Source organism: Erythrolamprus reginae, chromosome 2 (genome assembly GCF_031021105.1).
Source record: "Erythrolamprus reginae isolate rEryReg1 chromosome 2, rEryReg1.hap1, whole genome shotgun sequence".
NCBI lineage: Eukaryota > Metazoa > Chordata > Lepidosauria > Squamata > Dipsadidae > Erythrolamprus > Erythrolamprus reginae.
Window position 1 is genome coordinate 177,988,976 of NC_091951.1, and position 26,479 is coordinate 178,015,454.

Sequence of the window (26,479 nt, forward strand, 5' to 3'; positions counted from 1 at the left end):
ATATATAATAATTGTGCCTTCAATTACAGTCATTCTAGAGAAATTCCTAGAATCGTATGAATTCATGAAGTCCCATGAATCGTGTGAATCCACTATGGCAGAAATCATGAGGCCACAAATAGTTTCCTCCCTCCCCTTTAATTTAATTCTTTTAACTGACTGATTAAAAAGGTCAAAGAGCATCTTGAGTGTCTAATAAAAGGCACAACTTCTGTCCCATCAGCAGATTAAATTGCTATTGGGAGGCAGGCAGGACTGAAAAGGTCACTTCAGAAAGGGGAAAGACATCTATCTAGCAAAAGTGGTGGGAAAGCCTTCTGCCATTAGGAAATCCATCTTCTATTCTTCGGTGCCAAGTCTGGATCCTAAAAGCTTTTGCCCTGAGAACTTTTGCTAACGGAACAGAAAGTATCTGGGGACTTTCTGTTCTCTTTTATTCTGATCTTGCAATCATGAGAATCTCCATTTTATATAGCAAGAACAGAAAGAAGGAAACAATTTGTCCAGTCAACGAAGCAGTGGAAGTGATGTGCCGGTGCCTGGAGGCTGTTAGGGTCTGGATGGGTGTTAACAGACTCAAACTCAACCCTGATAAGACAGAGTGGCTGTGGGTTTTGCCTCCCAGGGACAATTCCATCTGTCCGTCCATAACCCGGGGGGGAATTATTGACCCCCTCAAAGAGGGTCCGCAACTTGGGCGTCCTCCTCGATCCACAGCTTACATTAGAGAACCATCTTTCAGCTGTGGCGAGGGGGGCGTTTGCCCAGGTTCGCCTGGTGCACCAGTTGCGGCCCTATCTGGACCGGGACTCACTGCTCACAGTCACTCATGCTCTCATTACCTCGAGGTTTGTCTACTGTAATGCTCTCTACATGGGGCTACCTTTGAAGAGTGTTCGGAAACTTCAGATCGTGCAGAATGTAGCTGCGAGAGCAATCATGGGCTTCCCTAGGTATGCCCATGTTATACCAACACTCCGCAGTCTGCATTGGTTGCCGATCAGTTTCCGGTCACAATTCAAAGTGTTGGTTATGACCTATAAAGCCCTTCATGGCATCGGACCAGAATATCTCTGGGACTGCCTTCTGCCGCACGAATCCCAGCGACCGGTTAGGTCCCACAGTGTTGGCCTTGTCCGGGTCCCGTCAACTAAACAATGTCATTTGCCGGGACCCAGGGGAAGAGCCTTCTCTGTGGCGGCCCCGACCCTCTGGAACCAGCTCCCTCCGGAGATTAGAATTGTCCCCACCCTCCTTGCCTTTGTAAACTCCTTAAAACCCACCTCTGCCATCAGGCATGGGGGAATTGAGACATCTCCCCCGGGCCTATACAGTTTATGCATGGTATGTTTGTGTGTATGTTTTTACTTTTTAATAAGGGGGTTTTAGTGACTTTTAAATTATTAGATTGGTTGTACAGTATATTGTTTTATTGTTGTTGTGAGCCACCCCGAGTCTACGGAGAAGGGTGGCATACAAATCTAATAAATAATAATAATAATAATTTGGAAATCTCTGAAGTGACAGCATTACCATTTTGATAAACTAACAAAATTCAGAAGATTTCTGATACTGGGTGCTACCAAATGCAGTAAATACAACTAGTATAGTAAACTCTTAAGACTTAACTGTATTTAATAGGACATTCTCAAATGTGATCTCAGTCTCAAAGAATACATGTTAAGGATATTTTCACATGATATTTTTACATGAAGAAAGCCATCCATTTACTTGCCAGAATCTTGTATCTGTTTTACATATGCCTCTCCTTCACTTTTTTAATTTCTCATGTAAAAGACAGCTTAAACTCCTGTATAAAGATGTACCACAATTCTATTGTTGAGATATTCCTTCTATGTTAATTCTTCCTCTTTCCCTTTCAAAATCCATGCTGTTGAGAGTTTAGTATCTTCCCGTCAGTCTTGGCCTGTGTACAGTCCAGAGGCCAGAAATCAAACATTTCTCATTGCAAGATTTATTCTCCAAAATAATAAGATTCACATTCATGATGAGATTTTCCATATCTTTTGCACCTTGTCTTAAAGAAAATGACCCTGGAATTAGCGTTTAGTGTTAAATATGACTGGTACAGTACTTCTGATCTGAGGTGCAAAATAAGAACTTACTCCTATCAAGAATCCAGTGTTAACCCAGTTAAACTCAGGTCAGAGAAATGGAGCAGAGATGAGGCAGGGCAAGGAAACTTTTCTTTCAGAGAGGAGGTAAAGGACAAAGCTGTTGTGGATATTACGAGAGAAAGGAGGGGATTTACTCTAGCAAGAACTGAGAGCTAATGAGACAGTCAGCCTAGACAATTCAGCAGATACCAAAGCCAGGCCTGGAAGAGGATGAAAATCTCTTCCTTTGATCCAGAGATCTATGGCTGGTGAGCATAGGATGATGCCTCGCAAGCATGCTTTGCTTTAGACTGCCATGGTTGGTGTTGGTTCCTTTCCCTTGATAGGGTGGCAGTAATGAATCTGGTGGGGAGAGAGATCTTTCTCCTTCTTGCTGGAGAGAAGTTAAAAGCAGTCACAAGTGTTCAGGGTGGTCCTGAAGACACGTAATGAACTCAGAAACAGGTTTGTTTTTGTAGCAGATCTCGTAGACAGCTGTGAAGAGTGGGAATCTGCAAGGGAAAAGATACGGCTAACAAATTGAAGAAAAGACGATGAAAATGTGACCAAAAGAGAACCTTTAAAAAGTTTCATCCCACAAAACAGGCTAGATAGAAAGAACAGAATTATTTTTCATTGCAAAGTTATTTTTGGGTTGGGAGGAAACTAGACTTTCTTTCAGGAAAATACAGTTACAGTAAATAAACCAGGATAACATTTCCTTCTATATAGAAATAATAACGTTTGCTTATTAATCAAGATAATCTGGGTATCAATAATCTAATGCTAATGTCCTGAATGGTTGATTAATCGACTAAAGAGCTAGTAGTTGCTAGTCACATATTGTTTAACTGGCTAACCATTCTACAAACTGGTCGCCCACTCTTACCAAGCATCGCACAAATTTCCAGGGTGTCAGCCCAGCCCAGTTACTGATGCCAAGCGAAATGAGACGGAAGACTGCTGAACTCACTTGTCTGTCAGATTCCTGTGCTTCAGAATGTGATGCAGCTCTGCTGATGTCTGAGGACCCTGAAGTTTCTGTCCATGGAGCATCTCATTTTCCAGTTGCTCGATAGACTGTGAAATACAAGATAAAGCCCCACTTGTGAGTGATGGTCTGGATATTCCTAATAGCTTTCATTGAGTCTTTCTTGGCGGCTCCCTAAAGGAAAAATTTACAGTGGCTTACTTTGCTTTGGACAAACTTAAACTCCACATGTCTTCGTTTCTCCTTAGTAATAAAAAATTATGCTTGCATATATGATTTGCGGAGGGGGCGGCATACAAATCCAATAAATAATAATAATAATAATGATCTGGATTTGGGGTCTCCAAATTTCGCAACTTGAAGACTTGTGGACTTCAACACCCAGACTTCCTGGGAGTTGAAGTAAGTCCACTGGTCTTAAGAGTTGCCAAATTTGAAGGCCCCTGATTTAGAGAACACTGGAGAACAGGTTTTGGCATCCTTAATGACCACGATTTCCAGGGTTGTTTGTGAAAAGTCATAGCAGTAGCAACACATAACTCTTCTTAGAATGATCAACCCAAAAGTTGGGCTTGCACAGAACCGTAAGTATAATTTATTGCATGTGTACCACCGCCCCAGGACCTGCACAGTAACCAGGAAACTCATGAAAATTGCATCATCATAAAATAATCTTAACATAATTTAAATATGCAGGCATGGTAAAAATAAATCCTATTCCCACCTAGATGTGTAATCTAGCCCCACTGACTTCATCATCATCTCCTCAATGCAGGTTTCCTTCTCCTGAAAAATTAATACACCTGGTCTCCAACCACCCAGAGATTGCACATTGTTGCTTTATAGCAGATCAATTTTTCTATTTTGGAGTTTAAAAAATAATGTTCATGAAATTAGCTAATGTTCTCCAAAGCTGCTGTCACATACTGAGGCACAGAATATGAATTTGCATAGCCACTGTTGATTGGCTAATTCAGTGGCAGGAGAATTAAACTTGTCAATGGCTAGCAGGTTTCAGGGAAGCCCTCAAAAGTGGCTTCCGTGCAGCCTGCCAGCAGTCTGTGTCAGTTCTAATTAATAAAGGTGCTGAACTGTTCCTGTGATTCTTCATTTATGCACGAATCTAACACTGACATCGAAGGTGGTTGAAGAAGACTACAGGACAAAGGCATTTGTGACATCCATGACCATCTTAGAAGCAAGCACCAATCTACTCCAGCCAAATTAGAGTATGACTACACAAACATCTCCAACTGCAGCTTTCTTCGATCTAAAGACAGAAGAATGATGAACCTACATGTCTCATTTCTGCCTATTCCTGGAGGCAAACAGCTTCCAGGATCTACCAGACAACAGGAAGAGGGCTCTCTTCCTCGTCTATTGAGGGCCACAAACATACATACAAGAGGGCACAGACCCTGGTGGCACCAACAGTCATCGAGTCCATCTTTTGGACAACTCTAAAAGCCAAGCTACATGAACACTACGAGCCTACAGCCCCTCCGATGATCAGTAGAAATGAGTTTTACCATCGGCGCCAACACAAAGGTGAATCCATCAACAACTTTGTGGCTAAAATGTTGGAAATTGCATCTAAGTGTGAGTTCATAAATCTGGAGGAGATGATGAAGGACAGGATTATCTTAGGCATGAGGGACCTCAACCTGCAGAAGAAATTGCTGATCCGGCCAGGAAGCAACTTTTAAAGATGTGGTTGAAGAAGCAAGAGCCGCTGAATCATTGGACAGCTCTGCAGCCGACAGCCAGAAAACTAATGGAATCCATCGCACCTGTTGCCAGACCAATTGGATGACTGAGGTCTCAGACACAGAGGAAGAATCAGAGGAGGACCACATGTACCACATATAACAAGGACTACTGGTGAGCCCCAGAGACTTTGAACAAAGTCAGCCAAGGTATTCCAGTTGCCTAGGGGGGTCATACCAGGGCAGCCTGCAAATTCAAAGAAGCCATCTACTGCCACTGCCAAAAGTGGGGCTACATAGTAAAGGCTTTCAGAGTCACACAACCAGCCCTATACCAGCCTGCCCCATTCCCACCCAGACCACTCATGGGATCAGAGACACAAAGTCAGAACTGTCCAGTGGGGACAAGATGCCAGGGGAATTTACCATACCACTGTGGTCTGTGGGCCACTCCGACGATGGGCAAGGGGAGAAATTTCTTATCACCTTGGCCATTGAGGGACACCCATGTGACATGGAGCTAGACACTGGCTTGGTATTTGCCATTATGGCCTAAGGAACCCTGAAGCAGTTTATTCCAACTATCACAAGGCAACAACTGAAACCCCAAAACATTCACCTAAATGATTTTCAAGGAAATCCCATTCAAGTGCTCAGCTGAGCAGAAATCACTATTACCTTCAAGACTTCAGAGGGAAGCTACCCTTAACTGTTGTAGGACACAGACTGACCCTGCTGGGAATGGAATGGCTCAAACAACTCAGCATCAGCATCACTGGGCTAAATCACATCATGGGAGACACATTGGACAAACTTCTGGCCGACTTCCAGATCATCTTTGATGGGAGTCCAGGTAAATATAAGGGCATATAGTTTAACCTAGATCCCAGTGCCAACCCTATAGATTTTAACTCTGAAGAGTCCCATTCATGTTCCGGTCAAAAGTGGACAAACAACTGAACAAATTAATCCCAAGGAGTCTTGGAATCAGTTGATCACACCACATGAGAGACCACCATTGTAACCCCAATGAAGCTGGACGGGTCATTTCAAGTCTGCATGGACTATAAGGGGAGCATAAACAAAGCCTTACAGCCCAACTTGTACCCTGTGCCCATTGTGCAACATCTATTGCACTCGCTAGGCAATGGATTTTTTGTGTGTGTGCAAAACTTGATCTGGCCCAAGCATACCAGCAGCTGCCTGTGGATGCAGCCACAGCAGGTCAGGCAATAGTGACACACTGGGGAGCATTCAAGTGCAACCACCTGCAATTTGGGGTCAGTGTGGCCCCAGGTCTGTTTCAGAGCATGGTGGAACACTTATTACATAGCATCCCCGGTGTGCTCCCCTACTTAGATGATATACCTCATTTCATGTTGAGAGGATGGCCACAGGAAGAAGAAGGGGAAGAATTCAAAACTTTTAAAAACAAACAGATTGAATTATTTATGTTAAAGGGGTGTCTCTTGTGGGGGGAGTGAGTTGTTGTTCCACAGAGTCTGAGGGAAAGAGTAATAAAGACCCTCCACATAGGATAATAATGTGCATGAAAGCACTAGCTAGGAGCTAGCTGTGGTGGCCTAAATTTAGACCAGGACATTGCAGAATGTGTAGCGACCTGCCTGCCATGTCAGGAGACCAGGCCAGCTCCGCCGCGGTCTTCCCTTTTTGAATGGGCGATACCCAAGGATCTATAGTTAAGCGTCTACATAGACTTTCCAGGGCCTATGGCAGGGCAAAATTCCTTATAGTGGTGGACACCTATTCCAAGTGTCTGGAGGTAGTCAACAAGCCAACATTGACAATGAAGCAACCATCAGAGCCTTGAGGAAACTGTTTGTGATCCATGGCCTTCCAGATATCATCATATCGGACAACAACCCGCAGCTGACAGGCCGGCACATGGAAGCATTCCTGGCTGACCTAGGAATAAGGCATGTGCTCATCTCACCATTCAGTCCGGCTAGCAATGGCTATGCAGAGAAAATGGAGAGAATGATAAAAAGAGACTCTCCCTAGAATGGGCCTGGGGAACTGTCAGGAGCGGATTGACCAGTTCCTGTTGGCACAACAAATCATTCCATGCACTGCCACTGCCACTAACTGGAGCCCTGCAGAAATGCTAATGGGATGGAAACTGAGGTCCCAATTGGTCCCAGCAAGCCAAGGCACACACTGCCCATAGTAGTCTTTGCACAAAACTTCACAGGGGATCCCAAATGGGTGAAAGCCAGGGTCATTGAAGTCACTGGCCCAAAATCGTATAAAGTTAAGCTAGATGATGGCCAAGTATGGTGGAGATATGTTGATCAGATTAGAAGACGGCTGGAAGAATCCTGGCTTTGCCAACCAGAGTCCTCTATACCAGTGATTTTCAACCTTTTTTGAGTCACGGCACATTTTTTACATTTACAAAACCCTGGGGCACATTGAGCGGGGGAGGGGCGGCTAAAAAAAGTTTGGACAAAAAAATTATCTCTTCTTCCCTTTTGCTTTATTTCTCTCTCCCTCCCTCCTTCTCTCCCTCTTTCTTTCTCAATCCCTCTTTCTCTTCCTTCCCTCCTCTTTTTTGCTCTCTTTCTCTCTCCCTCCCTATCTCCCTGTGTCTTTCTCTCTCTCCTTCCCTCCCTCTCTTTCTCTTCCTCTTCCTCTTGCTTTCTTTTTCTTGTTCTCTTTCTCTCTCTCTTGCTTTCTCTCTCTCTCTTGCTCTCTTTCTCTCTCATTGCTCTTTCTCTCTCTTGCTTTCTCTCTCTCTTGCTTTCTTTCTCTTTCTTTCTCTCTCTGAGCTTCGCGGCACACCTGACCATGTCTCGCGGCACACTAGTGTGCCCCGGCACACTGGTTGAAAAACACTGCTCTATACCACCCGGAGCCTCAGCGATCAGACAGGAACGACTTAAGTCTCCACGCTGAGAACCATGCAATGAGGATCACCAAGAAAACCATAGTGGGAACCAGGCCCTATCTACCAGACTTCAGGGAGCCCTACTCTCAAGCCCAGAGGGGGAACGCAAACACCTACCTGCAGCCCCTGGAGACCAGCGACATCAACTGGGACTGTAGGGCATAGATGTGGAGACTTCAGCCGCCACACCTGGAGGCCAGTTCCAGATTTTTCCACAACCCAATGGAGGAGCAGAAACAGGCATGTCCACTCCAGTCGAAGACTCCCAAGGAACTGAATTGCCCAGGCCCAGTAGGACTATTCAGTGCCCTGTTTATTTACGCAATTACGTGACCTACGTCAGTTTCAGATTGGACATTACGGAAACTAAGAGGGGAGGGATGTTACGTACTGATGTACAGAGTACAAATTTGCATAGCCACCATTATTGGCTAATCCACCGGTGGGAGAAATAAACTGCAGTCAGTGGCTAACAAGTTTCAAGGAAGCCCTTAAAAACAGCTTCCCTATAACCTGCCGGCAGTCCGTATTAGTTCTAGCTAATAGACAATAAAGGTGCTGAACTGTTCCTCTTCATTTACGTGCGAATCTAACAGCCAGAGTTTAGAATATTACTTCTCATTTGGCACCAGATCAAAGAGGAGGAACTCAAGTTGTACGCCCTATAGTTTCAGGAGACATGATACATGATTCCTTTCTCACAATATTGCAGAAGATCTTCTATGCCATCTTAAAGATGCTTTCCAATGTCAGCAGCAGTGCAAAGAAGCTTATCTTATGCCACCACAAATTGGTTCACTAGCAGCCTTGCTGCCTGAAACCAAGGTATTTACTCTTTCTGTGCTTTTCAGCCACTTCTGATGTCAGGCTTCTTTCAGCCAAATTTTACTGACCTTGCAGTCCAGTTCCAAGCCTTGACCTTTGCAGTTTTGCAACCTTTGCCATAAATACTTGTTTTTGTGAAATCCTCAATGTTGCAATCAGTACAAACACTGCAACAATTAAATATATATCCCCAACTCCCTTGGCAAAATGTATCGATATCTTGGCAAAGCAAATACTGCAGTATGAATCTCTTTCTGAATTATTCCCAGGAAATACTTGCAAACTGCAAGGGAGAAAAATCTCCACTTCAGCCATGATTACTGAAGGCTGTGTCAAAAGTGAACATAACGAGGTGTGCGATGGAACTGTGTCAAATGTCCAAACAAATCTTGGCGCATTTACTAGCACTTACTCCCTGATAGAATTGCTGTCTCAGACATTTTGGGGTGGACTCAACCAACAGTGATTTATCTGTCTGGAACCCATACCACATCTCAAACATCAACACCCTTTAAAATATCCAAAGATATTTCACCAGAAGAGTCCTTAACTCCTCCACTCGAAACAGAATATCCTACGAAAATAGACTAACAATCCTGGGCCTAGAAAGCCTAGAACTACAGCGCCTAAAACATGATTTGAGTATTGCCCACAAGATCACATGCTGCAATGTCCTACCAGTCAATGACTACTTCAGCTTCAACCGCAACAACACAAGAGCACAAATTCAAACTTAATACGAACTGCGCCAAACTTGACTGTAAAAAATATGATTTCAACAATCGAGTTATCAAAGCGTGGAACTCATTACAGGACTCAATTGTGTCAACCCCTAACCCCCAACATTTCTCCCTTAGACTATCCACGATTGACCTCTCCAGGTTCCTAAGAGGCCAGTAAGGGGCGTACATAAGTGCACTGGAGTGCCTTTCGTCCCCTGTCCAATTGTCTTTCCTTTCTTTCACTTATCATATATATTTTCTTTCTTTCATATATCCTCTCCTCTAAGTTCACTTTCACCCTCTTTTATATTATCACATGTATATTTTTCTTCCTATGTATTTGTGTATTGGACAAATGAATAAATAAATAAAATAAAATAAAATTCCAGAAACTATGACATGTAGTCATATCTTACTACTAAACCATAAAACCACCTTGATGGCTTGGGCTTGCTTACCTTGCCAGTCTTGGCAAACGCCTCGGCTACTTTGCGGTTACGGCCTCCATAACAGGTGGTAATTAGATCAGCAACCCCACAACTCTCTAGGAAGGTGGAAGAAGTGACAGGTCCTTTGCAGAAGAGCTTGGCAAAGGCAATCATCTCCATCAATCCCAGACGGATGACAGCAGCCTTGGTGTTGTCTCCAAAGCCCAACCCATCACAGAACCCAGCTCCAACAGCCACCACGTTCTGGGAGAAAAAAAGGGAAGCAAAGTGTTGATAACCAGGAATTGTTTGATACTTAGCTAGCTTTGCAGATCAACATAAGAGCCTTCTGTGGCCAAAATAAAGTTACAAATGAGCCCTCTGAGATGACATTGTGTTTGAAAACCTCACATTCCAGTTAATCTTGTATCTGCACCAGCTTCCCTCTGCCCCCTACTATCTCCAGGCATGGTAGAGATAATAGTGGCCTTAACCAAACTCCTACTGAATGATATCTTGGGATTTGCTCCTGGCCATTCCTCTGTCCTCAGAAGTGGGAAATTAATCCCTATACCTTGAGAGCACCACAGATCTCTACTGTGTCCGCTTCCTGCACCACTGTGATTCGGAAGTTGGGTGTCTGCATCAGTTCCTTCAGAATCTGTCCATGTTGTAAGTTCTTGCAGCCTAAAAGGATCAGGAGGTTTATTTATTTATAATAAAAACTATATATGCAAAAGATAAAGATAAAATACCGTGGGGATCCAAATACTGCACCCCAATTAAAAGATGGGGAGGGTAGGAGTAGAATGAGGGGAGGTGGGATCTATTGTTAATGTATCAACCACAATGAATGCATTACTATGAATGATGAGGTCAGCCTGCCTGGTGGTATGGATGCAGGAGCGTTGGGGGAGCCTATATCTGGGGTGGTAGAGGGCCAGAATATTCTGGTGCTGCTGGGGAGAGGCAGATATGGCGGGAACCATGGGGCACGCCATTCCCGGGGAATGAGGGAATGCTGCTTTGACTTTGGTCAAAATTCAAAGTGTTGGTAATTACCTATAAAGCCCTATATGGCATTGGACCAGAATACTTATGAGACCGCCTTCTGCTACACGAATCCCAGCAGCCGATTAGGTCCCACAGAGTTGGCCTTCTCCGGGTCCTGTCGACAAAACAATGCCCTCCAGCGGGACCCAGGGGAAAAGACTTCTCTGTGGCAGCCCCGGCCCTCTGGAATCAATTCCCCCGGAGATTTGAACTGCCCCTACCCTCCTCGCCTTCCGTAAAATGTTGAAGACTCACCTTTGCCGCCAGGCGTGGGGGGATTAATCTCCCCCCTCCTTTTTTGCTGACCTTATTATGTTTTTTATGTTTTTTATTTAGTTGGACTGAGTGTGTATGGCTGTGTAGTAGATAAGTTTTTATAATTTATTTTTAAATTAGTTTTTTCAATTTTTTAACATTAGATCTGAGTCTTCGGAGAAGGGCGGCATACAAATCAAATAAATAATAATAATAATAATAATAATAATAATAATAATAATTATTATTATTATTATTTCCACCCTATACTCCCCAACCGAAGCCCCAAGCCAGCTGATAACACGGATGTTCTTTATCTCTATGTGCCTATTGATGCTGATTTGTCTGAGTACCAGGTTTCCAGGAACTAGCATTTTTGGATTTGGCTTGATCTAGGATGCTTACTGTTTCCCAGTTGAAACTATGGTTATGTCTATCCATGTGTTATGAAATTAAGGAGTTTCCTTCATGTGTTCTAACTGCTAATTGGTGATCATAGATGCACTCTGCTGGTCTTCAGCCTGTTTGTCCTACATAGTCCTCGGAGAGGGGTGGCATATAAATCCAATCAATCAATCAATCAATCAATCAATCAATCAATCAATATCAATCATGGCTGTTATACTTCTTAACTGGATGTTATAAATGACTCCTGTCTTTTCTTTTGGGGCTGCTATTATTTTGATTTACTTAGAATGTTTTGGAGGGCTCTATCCTTTTCACACCATCCTTGTGTTGGTTGTGATGTAAGGAAATAGATCGCCTAAACAACCTCTTTCAATAAACTGGATGGAAACCCATGCAACTTTATCAAAAAGTATCCGACCGCTCAACCCAATATAGCACAACCACCACAAGTGGTGAAAAGGTAAACACTGCCATACATATCCCAAAAGGTGCTTTTTCAAGAGGCAACTGGACTTTCTGGTTTGTCTTTGGTGACGTTTTGTTTCTCATTCAAGAGGCTTCATCAGTTCTGAAACTTCTTCAGGTTCTTCAGAGCTGAAGAAGTTTCTTTGACGAGAAGCCAAACATCTACAAAGCATTTAACTGCCATCCATTAAAAAAATCTCAGAATCACCAACAGGCAACAAAAACCACGGCATCACCGTAACATACAAACCACCTAAAGTTCTCCAAAATATCCTAAATACACCAAAAGAACCCAGCAACCCTGGAAAAAAAGACAATATTAGAGAAAAATGTGTTGGGATTTACCAATGGCAGTCAAGTCTGGGCTGATCAGATGTACACAGTTGCCCCAAACAACCAGGAAAGCCCAGTGACATAGTGATATCTTATGTCTGGAGCTTTGCTCCATCGGTAAGCTGTGGCTTGTCCCTTGGAAACTGTGAGCAGTCAGAAAGGCAGAGAGAAGTGCTCTTGAGTCCCTGAGAGCCAAGGAAAAGTAGGGGCTGAACAGATGCATACACAGCTAAAGACATCTTGGATTATTAGGGCTGCTTTTTTCCAGAGATGAAATACTGAGTGAAATAGCCGCCCCGAGTGTCCTCGGAGAAGGGCAGCATATAAATAATAATAATAATAAATTAATAATAATTTATTAGATTTGTATGCCGCCCCTCTCCGAAGACTCGGGGCGGCTCACAACAATAATAAAAAAAATATAATAGTGAAACAAATCTAATGTTAAAAGAAAAGATATATAAAACCCCAGCAATTAAAACCATACAACACATACATACCAAACATAAAACATAAAAGCCTGGGGGAGGTGTCTCAGTTCCCCCATGCCTGGCGATATAGGTGGGTCTTGAGTAATTTGCGAAAGACAAGGAGGCGTGGGGGCCGTTCTAATCTCTGGGGGGAGTTGATTCCAGAGGGCTGGGGCCGCCACAGAGAAGGCTCTTCCCCTGGGGCCCGCCAAACGACACTGTTTGGTCGACGGGACCCGGAGAAGGCCAACTCTGTGGGACCTTATCGGCCGCTGGGATTTGTGCGGTAGAAGGCGGTTCTGGATAAACAAACAAACAAACAAATAATACATACATACATACATACATACATACATACATACATACATACATACATTACATATATACATACTGTCATTTACCAGTAACGAAATTTGAAATTACGTGAGGTATTAGTACTGCTTTATAAAACCCTAGTATGACACACCTGGAATGCTGCAACCAATTTTGGTCCCCATATACAAAATAGGTATTGAGACTTTGGAAAAAGTTAAGAGAAGATGGTCAAAAGCCTGAAGACTAAGGGACGTGCATAAGTGCACCAGCGTGCCTTCCATCCTCTACCCTATTGTTTCTCTCTTACTAGTATCATGTATATAAACATTGTTATATCTTTGTATACTACCAATACGTACTTGACAAATAAAATAAATAAATAAAACATGAAGAACGGCTGCAGGATTTTGGCTTGGCTAGTCTAAAGAAAAGAAGAATTAGGGGTGACATGATAGCAGTGTTCCAGTATTTGAGGGGCTGCCACAAAGAAGAGGGGGTCAAATTATTCTACAAGGCATCAGAGGGCAGGACAAGAAACAATGGTGGGAAACTAATCAAAGAGAGAAGCAACCTGGAATTAAGGAGAAACTTCCTAACAGTGAGGACAATTAACCAGTTTGACTCCAGAACAGTTTGACTCCAGAAATCATGGGTGCTCTTTCATTGGATATTTTAAAGAAGAGTCTAGATCTGGGGTAGGCAAAGTTGGCTCTTCTATGACACATGGACTTCAACTTCCAGAATTCCTGAGCTAGCATGATTAGCTCAGGAATTCTGGGAGCGGAAGTCCACAAATCATAGAAGAGCCAACTTTGCCTATTCCTGGTCTGGACAGTCACTTATCTGAAATAGTATAGGTTCTCCTGCTTGAGCAGAGGGTTGGACTAGAAGACCTCCACGGTCCCTTCCAGCTCATTCATTCTAATTCTAAATGAAGCAATAAATTCTGGTCACCATTCAAAGCCACCTGATTAGCTAATGAAACATGCAATCATGATGATGTTAACCACCGATTTCTGCATTAGTTTCCCCTCTTACTCAAAGCAAACTGATCTCTCAAACTAAGAGGTACTATTGGACAATAACTTATCAAGAGGAGGAATAGGAGAAAATCCAAACAAATATCAACGTTTGCTTTATGTAATGATTCGGCAGAAGGGCATTTGGGTCACCATCAAATTTTTGTTAATCCTGGAGATATTATAAATCTTCGTTTGAGGAGGGGGAACTGCAACCAGCCTAATCCCCAACACTTCTCCCTTAGACTCTCCACGATTGACCTCTCCAGGTTCGTAAGAGGCCAGTAAGGGGTGTACGTAAGTGCACTGGTGTGCCTTTCGTCCCCTGTCCAATTGTCTTTCCTCTCTTTCACCTATCTTATATATTCTCTTCCTTTCATATATCCTCTCCTCTAAGTCCACTTTCACCCTCTTTTATATTATCACATGTCTATTTTTCTTCCTATGTATGTGTGTATTGGACAAATGAATAAATGAATGAATGAATGAATAAATAAATAAATATGACTCTGAAAATTGCACTGCCTTGCATTGCCATGTGGTGCCTCGGGATTTACTGTGGCAATCATGCAACAGGATCTCGTAGTGTGATCAAACTGGTTCTAAAAAATGTGTACGCAGCTCTGTAAGGTCTCCATGGCTGGGTTTAATATTACCCCTGCCTTCCCCTGATATCAGATATGTAGTAAGAGAGAAGGTGGCCGTGGCTGTCCGGCTTCCAACCTGTTGCTGTCATTTGCTCTCTAGCTGCTACGCGACGTATCTGGATGCCTGCCTGCCAGGGAAAATGAGGAGGCACATGAGTGACGGAAGAATGGGAGTGCATCTCTGCACAGCCCCCAACCATGCCTTGGCAAGAATGGGGGAATCTCTCTAGACTGCAGACCTAATCTAACTCGTACTGAGCCTGTAATAGGTTTTGAGAGATGACTTTTTTCCTACCTATTAACTAGCCTGAGAATGTCTCTCTTTATTTGAACTATGCCTCATTCCTTTCTCTTTAAGAAAACAAAGCAAAGCACTAGACCAGTGTTTCCCAACCTTGGCTACTTGAAGATATTTGGACTTCAACTCCCAGAACTCCCCAGCCAGCGAATGCTGGCTGGGGAATTCTGGGAGTTGAAGTCCAGATATCTTCAAGTAGCCAAGGTTGGGAAACACTGCACTAGACCATAGGGGAACATTCTGTGTGCTCCTTGTTTTCCAATCTGTTGGCTCAGCTGGTGCGAATCTTCTCTACTAGGAGAACACAAGTGCTTTATGAAACTGCAAGGTGGCTTCCCCTGTCCTGCGTGACATTTTTCTCCTGCTCAATCCAGGAGTTCAATTCTCACCAGGCTCAAGGTTGACTCAGACTTCCCTCCAGCCGAGGTTGACAAAATGAGGTCCCAGATTGATGGGGGTGATATGCAGACTCTGCAAACCGCTTGGAGAGGGCTGCTAAGCACTGTGAAGCGATACATAAGTCTAAGTGCGATTGCTATTGCTACTCACAGGAGGAGTGATAGAACTAGTGCCATATCAATGGGAGAGTTAAAAAGTACATCTTTAATGTATGGGATGGTACGTGGCCACCTTCTTTTCCCAGAAGAAGCCAATAATATATATGGGTGGAACTGCTCTTTGTTACAACAATGTCCCAATACTAAAATCCTCAAGGAAGGGTGGAGAAACATCCACAACATTTAAAGCGCATATCTGGCATGCAGCATAACATTTAAAGCACATATCTGAGAAACTGATCTTCAGCTTGTCTGCAGTTTCCATATGAATCATAAACTCCATTACCAATGGTGGTTTCACAGAACTTCTCCTCTGCCACCTCATTGGCTATGTTGGCTCCCATCAGCACACTCATTTCAATGCTTAGCTGCTCACGGATGATGTCTGAGATCAGTTTCAGCCCATCAGGACCTTCATCCACACCCTGCAAACCAAACATACAAATCAATGAACTTGCCTAAGTCCTGCTTAGTCCTGCAACTTTGCAATAGTCCTGCTTGGCTGAGCTCAGTGCCGCTCCAGCAATAAGATTCAGGACTTAAGTACATTCCTAGGCCTTCCATTAGTGTAGGATTGCAAAGGCAGTTCATTTCTTAGTATCATATCATTTACTAACATTGGGATGCCACTAAGTATCACAAGTAGACCCTCGCTCTGCTTGAAACTGATTGTCCTTTTCACATTTGTGGCCACTTGAGCTCACTGTTCACAACTTTCACATTTTTTGGCTATGTTGATATGACTGTCTATCAGGAATAGCACCCTCTTTTCTGATCAAATTGTTTATAGCAACATAGACTATAATAAACTCATTGGAAAAGAGTAGAGGTGGCAGATTTGAGCCATCCAGAGTCATCCATTAACTGAAGTGACCACTAAGAAACAAAAATGGTTTTTCTAATTATTTGTAAAGGGATGGTTCCTTTTAATTTGCAGTGTTTAAGTTATCTCTACAAACAAACATTGCACCAACTTGGTACGCTAAAAATACTTTCATCTACCTTAGCATTTCGGAGCTCACGATGGCCTAGATCAGGGGTAGGCAAAGTTGGCTCTTCTATGATTTGTGGACTTCAACTCCCAGAATCCCTGAGCCAATCATACAAGCTCAGGAATTCTGGGAGTTGAAGTCCACATGTCATAGAAGAGCCAACTTTGCCTACCCCTGGCCTAGCAGAATCATTTCTGGAATAGCGCCTTTATATTACTGAATTTAAATACAGTCTAATTAATCTAACTGGCAGGAGATATACATCAGTGTAACACAAAATAAATATTTTAAAACCATACAATTAAATTATTAAAACAAATTAGCCCCTTCCCTGTTTAACTATGTGATTGTTACCAATCTAATTGTGGGAGAGGAAAGAGACCGCAGAAATGGTTCTACATGTAGCCATTCTTCCTTTCCATGAGAAGGAATTAAAGTAATAGACATTTTACTGAGAAGACTGTGTCTTGGCTGGATGCTGAGAGAGGTGAAGGGGCTTCATATTTCTTTCATGAACTGGAGATCAGAGCTCAGGGCAGAATCATGTGGCCAAGCCAAGTCAAGCTCTCTAATAAAAGAGCATCCTAATTAAAATACATGTAATTGCAGATATCTCCCTCATTATATCCATTCACGTGGTAGTGGAAATGCCCTCCCAGCAAAGCCTGGCCAAATCTTCCAATTATTCCTTCCAAAGGTCATTCCAGCTAATCCACCCCAACTCTGACCCCAGCCACACTCACACCTTGATGAGCGAGATGCCTATGGCTTCTTTCTTGATGCGTCCCTTCATCTGTTCGCAGAGCTTCCCGATGAACTGGTGGGGCACCACAAAAATGAGGATGTCTGCATCAGTGGAAGCTTTTAATACATCAGGCACAGCCACCTGCAAGCAATCCAGGAGCCGGGAAAACAAGTCAGCTTGTTGGCCCAGGAGAGAACTCTGCTTTCATTCAGATGTACAGAGAGGGAACTAAAAATGGGCTCATCTGGTGGATACTTGCACACAGTCAATATATTCCTGAAACCCTCTATTGCTTCTGAATGCTGGCCTGTAGAAATAATGCAACCCATGTATTTACACAGCTTGCCTGCAGTTATTATGTGTCTACCTGTCATAGTAATGAACACCAGGGAGCTCAACAAAATTGAAAGCCTCAAACTCCACTGGATTATGCTTGGATATTTTACCGGCTGTTGCTCACACATTGGAAGACCGTAAATGCTAGACAATTGTTTCTTGGAGCCTGATCCTCCTTGAAAGCCACAGCATTCCGGTCATGTCATCCCAAAAGACTTGAGTCCCAAAGGGAATTGGGTCCATAGAAGAACACAGGCAGTGTTGGAGGCACCAGCAATACCATTTAGACTTAAATACTGCTTCACAGTGCTTTACAGCCCCCTCTAAGCAGTTTAGAGAGAGTAAGCATATTGCCCCCAACAATCTGGGTCCTCATTTATCGACCTGAAAGGATGGAAGGCTGAGTCAACCTTGAGCCTACTGAGATTCGATCTGCCAAACTGCTGGCAGACGGTGATCAGCAGAAGTAGCTTGCAGTACTGTACTCTAACCACTGCACCACCGGGGCTCTTTTTGGCAATATCTGCAACTCCTCTCAGGAGCTTAGTGGCCAGACCGCTTTATCCAATTGCTAGGAATGAATGGCATGCTGGGATTCTAGAACAAATCTGACTTGACAGTCGATTCCACCCAGTTCTATCCCCTAAGCTACTGATAAACTATAGAGTAGTGATGGCGAACATTTTTTTCCTCGGGGGCCAAGAGAGCGTGGGTATGCGCTATTGCGCATGTGCGAGTGCCCACACTCATAATTCAATGCCTGCAGAGGGTGAAAACAGCTTTCCCTACCCCCAGGAGGCCCTTTGGAGGCCAGAAATGGCCTGTTTTCCAACTTCTGGTGGGCCCAGTAAGTTCATATTTCACCCTCCCTAGGCTCCAAAGCAGGGGTCCCCAAACCTTTTACACAGGGGGCCAGTTCATTGTCCCTCGAACTGTTGTAGGGCTGGACTATAAAAAAAAACCTATGAACAAATCCCTATGCACACTGCACATACATTATTTTAAAGTAAAAAAACAAAATGGGAACATACTATTTAGAGGGGGGAAAGAAATCTGAAATTCATATATGTTTATGTTTTGTTTTTAATTTTCTTTTGTTAACATCTGATTGGCTATGCAAGGTTTTCTTGGTTTATAGAAAAATGTATAAAGAAAGAAGGAAGCACTTTGGCATAATGGTTAATAAGTTAGAAATATAATTGGTGTTGTACGTTTTGAAGGAACTTTAAGGAGAGAATTTAATTAAAAGAAAAGTATGTACCTGTGCTCCTGTCACTCACCCATCGGCCGGATAAATGGCCTCAGTGGGCCGCATGCGGCCCGCGTGCCGAAGTTTGGGGACCGCTGCTCCAAAGGCTTCCCTGGGGCTGGGGGAAAGTAAAATTGCCCTCCACCATCCTCCCAGAGACTCTCTGGAAGCCAAAAACACCCACCCAGAGCCTCTGTGGGAGCCAAAAATCAGCTGGCCAGCACACACATGCATGTTGGAGCTGAGCTAGGGCAACTGCTTGCCTGCCAGCAGATATGGCTCCGTGTGCCACCTGTGACACCCGTGCCATAGGCTCGTCATCACTGCTATAGAGCTTTCAGAGGCACATCATTGGGATGCTGAAAGCAGTCCTAGGGTTCAAATCCAAATTTAAGAAATAGGAAGAGCGGAAGAGCTCCCTTCCCTAATTTGATGTCCCCCATGTCACTTGCAACATTTATTACCATCAACAGATCCAACCTATTAACTTAGTATTGACTGTGTTGACTCTCCCATCGTTTTTGGCAGGAATGTTTTTAGTCTTCCTTGGAGATGCTGAGGACTGAATGCAATATTTATGTCCTGCCCCAATTAAATCAAAGCCAAAGCTGGAACACAGGACTGGAACTCTCGGAAAAGCAGGTGCACAATGGCCTTTTGCTGCAAAGGCTTAGATGGCTGTAATGCCTTCCTCTAGCAAGTGGGCTTCCTTGACACTCTGCTAAGCTCCAGGAAACCAAATTAATTGGTAAGCGGTGACAGGTTTATTTATTACTTTTGTTACCAAGGCAACATCTTCCTGGATCTTCCTTTAGCAGGAAGAGGCACAAGTGTGCTTTGCTACTGCCAGGCTGTGTTAAAAGGATTTTGGGATGGGGGAATAGGATGGGTGATCTCTACAAGCTAAATAGCATTACTAGCAACCAATAGCGTGCATCTTTTTATTTTCATGTCATTTGTAAATTTTTTGTTCATCGTTTTTTTTTAACAAAATTGCAGCTTGCCTCAATAAAGGAAAACATTCAAAATAGCAAAAAACCAAGCTTGTATTTAAAAAAAAGCAAGCAGGACCGCTGTAAGTTTAAAGGAAGAGAATGAAAGCAACATGAACGGCAATCTGAGAAATACCCCCCCCCCCCCCGGTGTCCACCCAGCGAAGCAGTGGAAGTGAGGTGTCGGTGCCTGGAGGCTGTTAGGGTCTGGATGGGTGCCAACAGGCTCAAGCTCAATTCTGACAAGACGGAGTGGCTGTGGGTTTTGCCTCTCAAGGACAATTCCATCTGTCCGTCCATCACCCTGGGGGGGGGGAATCACTGACCCTCTCAGAGAGGGTCCGCAACTTGGGTGTCCTCCTTGATCCACAGCTGACTTTAGAACATCATCTGTTGGCAGTAGTGGGGGGGGGGGCATTTGCCCAGGTTCGCCTGGTGCACCAGTTGCAGTCCTATTTGGATAGGGAGCCCTTGCTCACGGTCACTCATGCCCTTATCACCTCGAGGTTTGACTACTGCAATGCTCTCTACATGGGGCTACCTTTGAAGAGTGTTCGGAAACTTCAAATCGTGCAGAATGCAGCCGTGCAAGCAGTCATGGGTCTACCCAGATATTCCCATGTCTCTCCATCACTCCGCAGACTGCACTGGTTGCCGATTGGTTTCTGGACACAATTCAAAGTGTTGGTGATGACCGCCTTCTGCCACATAAATCCCTGCGGCTGGTTAGATCCCACAGAGCTGGCCTTCTCCAGGTCCCATCAACCAAACAATGTCATTTGTCGGGGCCTAGGGAAAGAGCCTTCTCTGTGGGGGCACCGACCCTCTGGAATCAGTTCCCCCCAGAGATTCGTACTGCCCCCACCCTCCTCGCCTTCCGCAAGAGCCTCAAGACCCATCTATGTTGCCAGGCCTTGGGCAATTAGACCTTGCCCTCTGACCAATAAATGTAATATATACAAATATAATAATAATAATAATAATAATAATAATAATAATAATAATGATAATAATAATAATAATAATAATAATAATAATAATAGTTTTTTTTCCCTGCAGACTCTTGCAAAAACAAAAGTGGGGACACCCACACATTGCTTTTAAAGAAAGTTGCAAACATGGTGGGGCCAGTCATCTAAGGCCGTGCTCCTGGCAAAGCCAAGGCCCCATTGATTCTTTTAGGCTGCAACATAAACAGATTCTGAACAAGGTGAGCCTTGGGAAGGAGCTCACCAGAAGCCTTTTCATGGCAGAGAAGTGAACAAGGATGCCCTGAGACAGGACGGGTCTAATTTTTGGCAAACGTTCCTTGGGCTGAGAAAAAGTGAATGGCTCAAAGTCACCCAGCTGCCTTTGTGCCTAAGGTTGGACTAGAACTCAAGCTCTCCCAGTTTCTAGACTGATGTCTTAACCAGTGCACCAAACTGGCTAGTGGTTAAGATACCAGACTAGACACTGGGGCAGAGGGAAGAGGGGGCTGTGAGTTCTAGTCCTGCTGCATGGCGCAAAGCAAGCTGCATAACCTTGAACCAGTCTCTTTGTCTCAGTCCTAGGAGGGAAGCCAAGAAAAACACTTCTGAAAAATCTTGCCAGGAAAACTGCATGGACAATTCCAGCCAGTTGCCAGCAATTAAGACTGACAATCACACCCCGAAAACAAAATAAAAAACAAAAGCTACTCCAAAGTTTCAGTTAGTATACCAATGGAAACTATAATCCAACACTCTAAGACTGAAGAAGTTGAAGTAGATAGAATAAATACTTTGACATTCCTAAACAGCTTAACTTCATATTTCCCTTCTTAAGCCATTTTCTATTATTGGTTAGTGGAATCTTCCCAAAGCTTAAAGGCTGTGGCATGTTCCAATGTTAAAGCATGCACAATCAATAAAATTAAAAAGTAAAATTCAGATAAAAGTGGTTTTTTTTAAACCAGCTGTTTAAAACAAGGATCAGCAGCAACATAAAACCTGTGGGTGCAGAAGCTTGATTTTAAAGGAATTTAAAATAAACTAGAAAGGAAAGCTGTCAAAAATCTCACAAATATTGAGTCATCTGCAATTTATTGCAATCAATCTCTCTTTGACCCTTTCTTTTGTATTTATCATTACATATTTTGCATAATAATGAATAAAGATTTCAAAAAGTCATTAGAAGTTGAAATGCTTTGGCAAAACCTCCCTTATTCATCTTTAAGTTGGAGAATAAATCCACGACCCTGGCCAAACTCCAATCAAATCCAAGAACTTAATACGAACCGCTCCAAACTTGACTGTAAAAAATATGATTTCAACAATCGAGTTATCGAAGCGTGGAACTCATTACCGGACTCAATTGTCTCAACCCCTAACCCCCAACATTTCTCCCTTACACTATCCACGATTGACCTCTCCAGGTTCCTAAGAGGCCAGTAAGGGGCGTACATAAGTGCACCGGTGTGCCTTTCGTCCCCTGTCCAATTGTCTTCCTTTCTTTCGCTTTTCATATATATTTTCTTCCTTTCATATATCCTCTCCTATAAATTCACTTTTACCCTTATATATATTACTACATGTCTATTTTTCTTCCTATGTATTTATGTATTGGACAAATGAATAAATAAAATAAATAAAAATAAAACTTTAAAATCTCCCCAGCTTTCAACTAACTACGAGATAGTGAAGCATCTGCTTTGGTTCTTCTCTTAAAATGTGGAAATTTAAAGGTTACGCAGCTTTAAGCAGGACTTTGTCCAAAGATGGGAATATATAGGACAGATGACTTTGAAAAACAGTGTTTTTCTATCTACAGTGCAGCTTCTGATTAGGACTCGAGCTGATGATTGTACTTCTCAGCAATAGCTACAAGGCATATTTTTGCCATCAGGACAATGCTGTAATTAATGACAAGTAATTAAAGAAGAACTAGTAGTAATTTGAGACATGGTTAAATCACTGAGTGGGAAGAAAGAAGGTATACGCTCATAGAGATCCATCTGATAATCTGAAGTCTACTACCTAGAGTGAAACCATGGCTAATTAATACAGAATGACTTTTAAATCTCAAAGCTCAATATTCGGTCTCAGCATCTTGTTAGAGAGTTGGCTGAAGATTTTACTCTCTTCACCCGAAATCCTGGAGGTACTGCTTGATAGTTTCACTGGATCCCATCTGCTGGCTGAGACTCATGTTCAGTGGGCTTCAATAAAAGCCCTCTTCCTAAGGTTCTGCGTAATACAATAACATAAATACAATAACATTTTGTAAACTGCAATGCAAGTTTTCCAGGATGGATCTAGTGGGCAATTCTGCGACATTTCACCTCTAAGCCTTTTGATCATATGTGGGACCAGGCTTCCCTGCTCTGAAGATGAGATGCAATTATGCATGGCAGGAAATTCATTATTTAATGTCTGCATGTACATACATGACATTCAGCCTCATTAATGATTTGTGATTTAATTATTAAAAACTTAATTTTATGTCTTATGCGCTTCATTTTCATTGTTGTGCAGTGTGGGGGGGGATACATTTATTTTTAAATTTTAATTTTAAATTTTAATTTTATTTTTTTTAAAGATGTTTTATATTACTGGCCCATGAATCCAACCTCCAGGATACGTTTTGTTTTGTGATAACCCGTGCCCTCTGGGGTTGTATACAGCATCTCCTAAACAACAGAAATACAATTTCCCTCCAATTTTTAGTAAGGAAACAAAAGAAAATCTTTGCACCAAGTCTTCAGATACTGTACTGTATTGGTAATGCACATAGGGAAGCCAGGTAATATGGGGAAATAGGGTGCATACAGTTGTTCAAAGCAGAAATATATGGCCCCCCAATTCCATCCTGTTCTCCTTGGTAGCATCATGAAGCTACTGTCATGCCTTCTGTGAGATAAAAGTAAATATAAATCAAGCTTCCCAGTGATGACCTAAATTGAAAAGGAGGCTTCAAGAGAAAAATCTATCTTTTGCTCTACGGGTCATTCTTTGTCAAGCGGACCAGGTGTCCACTTGACTGATTTTTGCAGCCTTATTTAAAAAGAAACCATCACAAAAACAACAAATATAATAGAAAAAATATGTTCTTTCTAATGAAATAAAAATGAAGATGATTGAAGGTAAGAAAACAGAGAGCTCTGTTTTATCACCTTCAATCACCTTCATTAGAAAGAGCACTTTTTTCTATCATATATTTTGTTTTTGTGATGGTTTCTTTTCAAATAAGGCTTCAATTTCACCTGGTCCACTTGACAAAGAATGACCTCTAACTTAGGGTATAGTTCCCCAAAACTTCTTGCTGCCCCTCCAATTTGCCAAACCTACCACATTGGGCGGAAGTTTATGGCCGGGCAAATATTTGATGTTTTCATGCTGTGTGTTGATGATCTCGGTGAGCTTCTGGCCAGCAATCTCTTCTTCAAACACCCACATCTTCACAGTGGTGTCAAACATATCCAGTCTGGCTGCATTGCTGCCCACAATCTTGGCAATTGCTGAACCCCTGCAGCAGGAATAGAGACAAAGATGCAACCAACCCTCCTCCTTCCTTGGGCTACGTTTTCCCTATATTCTTCCACCGGGAGACCAGAATTCTAGCCAAGGGCCTCAGTTTGGAGTGAACCTTAACATAAAGACAGAACCCCCTGAGATTATTTTCAAAGTTCAACTTTTTTTGCAACTGGAGGTGCCATTCCATTTAGCTAGCCCTTCCAGCTATGCAGTTTGGTTGTGGCAGTTGGTAGTTGCAAATTCTGCTCAAAACCAACTGAGGAAATCATGCAACAGCCAGCTCAAGCGGCTCTTGCATGGAAAGTCAAATCCAGATTGAAAGAACACGTCTTTTTTTTAAAAAAAGGAAATATTTCACGAATTGGTGACTATTTGCTTTGGCCATGAACAATGACCCTTAGTCAATATGTCAGATAACCCAACAGGGTGGATTTTAATATTATAATTAAGGGCATTTACTTTTCAGGTGTCATAAAAGTCTCCATTCATTTGCAGAGCCCTTTCAAGGGGAAAAAGCTCCAGGGGCTTACAACTAAATTAAAAATAGACGCACCAATTCCATTGGATCATCCATATCAAGGAACTATATAGAGGACCCTGGAAACATACTTTTACTACTGTTGAGAGAAAGGGTTTTCAAGCAGGAAGAGGCACACATTTTTTAATCTACAAATCCAGACAAACAGCCATTGCTGTCTCCCTTCACTCCACACATGAATGTCTTTGTGTCAATGGGAAAGAAGAATGAGAAGAGAGCTGCTGATTGTTTGGTGCTGGAGAGACAGGTTGGATTTAAGTGCTCATCTTCCTCTGGTCTCCTCAGGGAAGGGAAGGTGGGAGGGAGAGAAGAGAGATGGAAGGAGGGAGAGCAAAGAGATGGAAGGAGGGAGAGAGAGGAGAAAGAGGGAGGGAAGGAGGGAGAGAGAGAGGATCTAGGAGATGGAGGGAAGGATGGAGAGGGGGAGGGAAGAGAAGAGAGAGAACAGAGGGGAAAAGAGAAGAGAGAGAACAGAGGGGAGAAGGAGAGAGGGAAGGAGGAAGGGAGAGGGAGGGAGGGAGAAGAGAGGAGATGGAGGGAAGGGGAGGGAAGGGGAGAGGGAGGGGAAAGGGAGAGAGAAAGAGGGAGGGAAGAAGGGAGATGGAAAGAAGGAGAGAGAGAGAATGAGGGTCCCGGATCGTCCCTTGTCTCTGAAACCCGGCCGGTCGCCAAAGCGAGGCTGCGCTCCTTTCGTGGCACCACTCAAGACGAACGTCGCCAGCCTCCGTTTCACCAGCTTGCATGAAGTGCCATGCTAAATGCGCGACAGCCGACGACGCCCGCAAGAAACGCCGTCAGCCTCAGAGCGCCACAGAACTCTTCGTCGCCCTCGCGATCCAAGTTGAAGACGCCCCCCCCCTTTCAGCCGAGTTCCCAACCCTTCCCCCGCCTTCCTTTTCCTAACCCGTTCTCCCCGCCTCCTTTCCTCGTTTCGCCGGCAGGCCCCGGCCGCCGAAAACGCACCAGTTGCCGGAGCCCACGATGCAAACTTTCTTTCCGCCCATGGCCGTGAAGCGTTGAATCCCGAGCCGCGGCAGCCGCGCTCCTGTCTCGGCAGGCATTATAAACCCCTCGCCCGGCCGGCCCCGCCCGCCCTCCTCCGCCCACCAGCTCTTCGCCCAAACGGCGCTCAGGCGGGGAAAGGCAGTCGGGGCAGCCGCAGGGTGCGCGCCTGCTCTCGCCAAGCACCGCTCGCCAGTCCCTTCCCTATTTCCCTCCTCAGGTTTAGGCAAAACGGCCGGGAGACAGGAAGGCCAACACGCTGAGGGCTTTTTCTGCACATTCCACCTCAGTCTCACAGGTGGGACCCACAGGGGAGCCGCCAGAGGCCTTCGGAACCGGGAGCCCCTCGCCTTTTCAGCTTCATTCCGCGCCTGTGTGCGTTTCCCCCCTACGACCAGCGCTCTCCTCAAGGTGGTGGGGGCAAAAAAGGCAAGCATTTGGTTAAAGCAGGGGCCTCCAACCTTGGCCACTTGACAACACTTGGGGACTTCAACTCCCAGAATCCCTCAGCCAGCTTTACTGACTGATTTAGGAGTGAGCTTTGCTGGCTGAGGAATTCTGGGAGTTGAAGTCCACAAGTCTTCAGGTGACCAAGGTTGGAGTTTCGGGGGAATC

At 43.8% G+C, this 26,479-nt stretch overlaps 1 protein-coding gene across 1 annotated transcript; it reads right to left on the reverse strand.

Annotated features, from left to right (window-relative positions):
• Nucleotides 1-1,617: 1,617 nt before the first annotated feature.
• LOC139161430 (glycerol-3-phosphate dehydrogenase [NAD(+)], cytoplasmic-like) lies at nucleotides 1,618-26,364 on the reverse strand. The gene is made up of 8 exons (XM_070740536.1): nucleotides 25,826-26,364; nucleotides 24,139-24,316; nucleotides 17,255-17,395; nucleotides 15,804-15,942; nucleotides 10,272-10,384; nucleotides 9,728-9,961; nucleotides 3,091-3,197; nucleotides 1,618-2,629 (listed from the first exon to the last, which is right to left on the reverse strand). The coding sequence occupies exons 1-8, from the start codon at nucleotides 26,299-26,301 to the stop codon at nucleotides 2,533-2,535; spliced, it is 1,485 nt and encodes a 494-aa protein (XP_070596637.1). The 5' UTR covers nucleotides 26,302-26,364; the 3' UTR covers nucleotides 1,618-2,532.
• Between the last annotated feature and the right edge of the window lie 115 nt (nucleotides 26,365-26,479).

Excerpts from the sequence above, each read along its gene's own strand:
- LOC139161430 (XM_070740536.1), bottom strand. The coding sequence starts at position 26,301 with ATGCTTGCCTTTTTTGCCCCCACCACCTTGAGGAGAGCGCTGGTCGTA. Across the intron at positions 24,317-25,825 it reads ATCGTGGGCTCCGGCAACTG|GGGTTCAGCAATTGCCAAGA; the intron begins GTGCGTTTTCGG and ends TTCCTGCTGCAG. Across the intron at positions 9,962-10,271 it reads AGATCTGTGGTGCTCTCAAG|AACGTGGTGGCTGTTGGAGC; the intron begins GTATAGGGATTA and ends TTTTTCTCCCAG.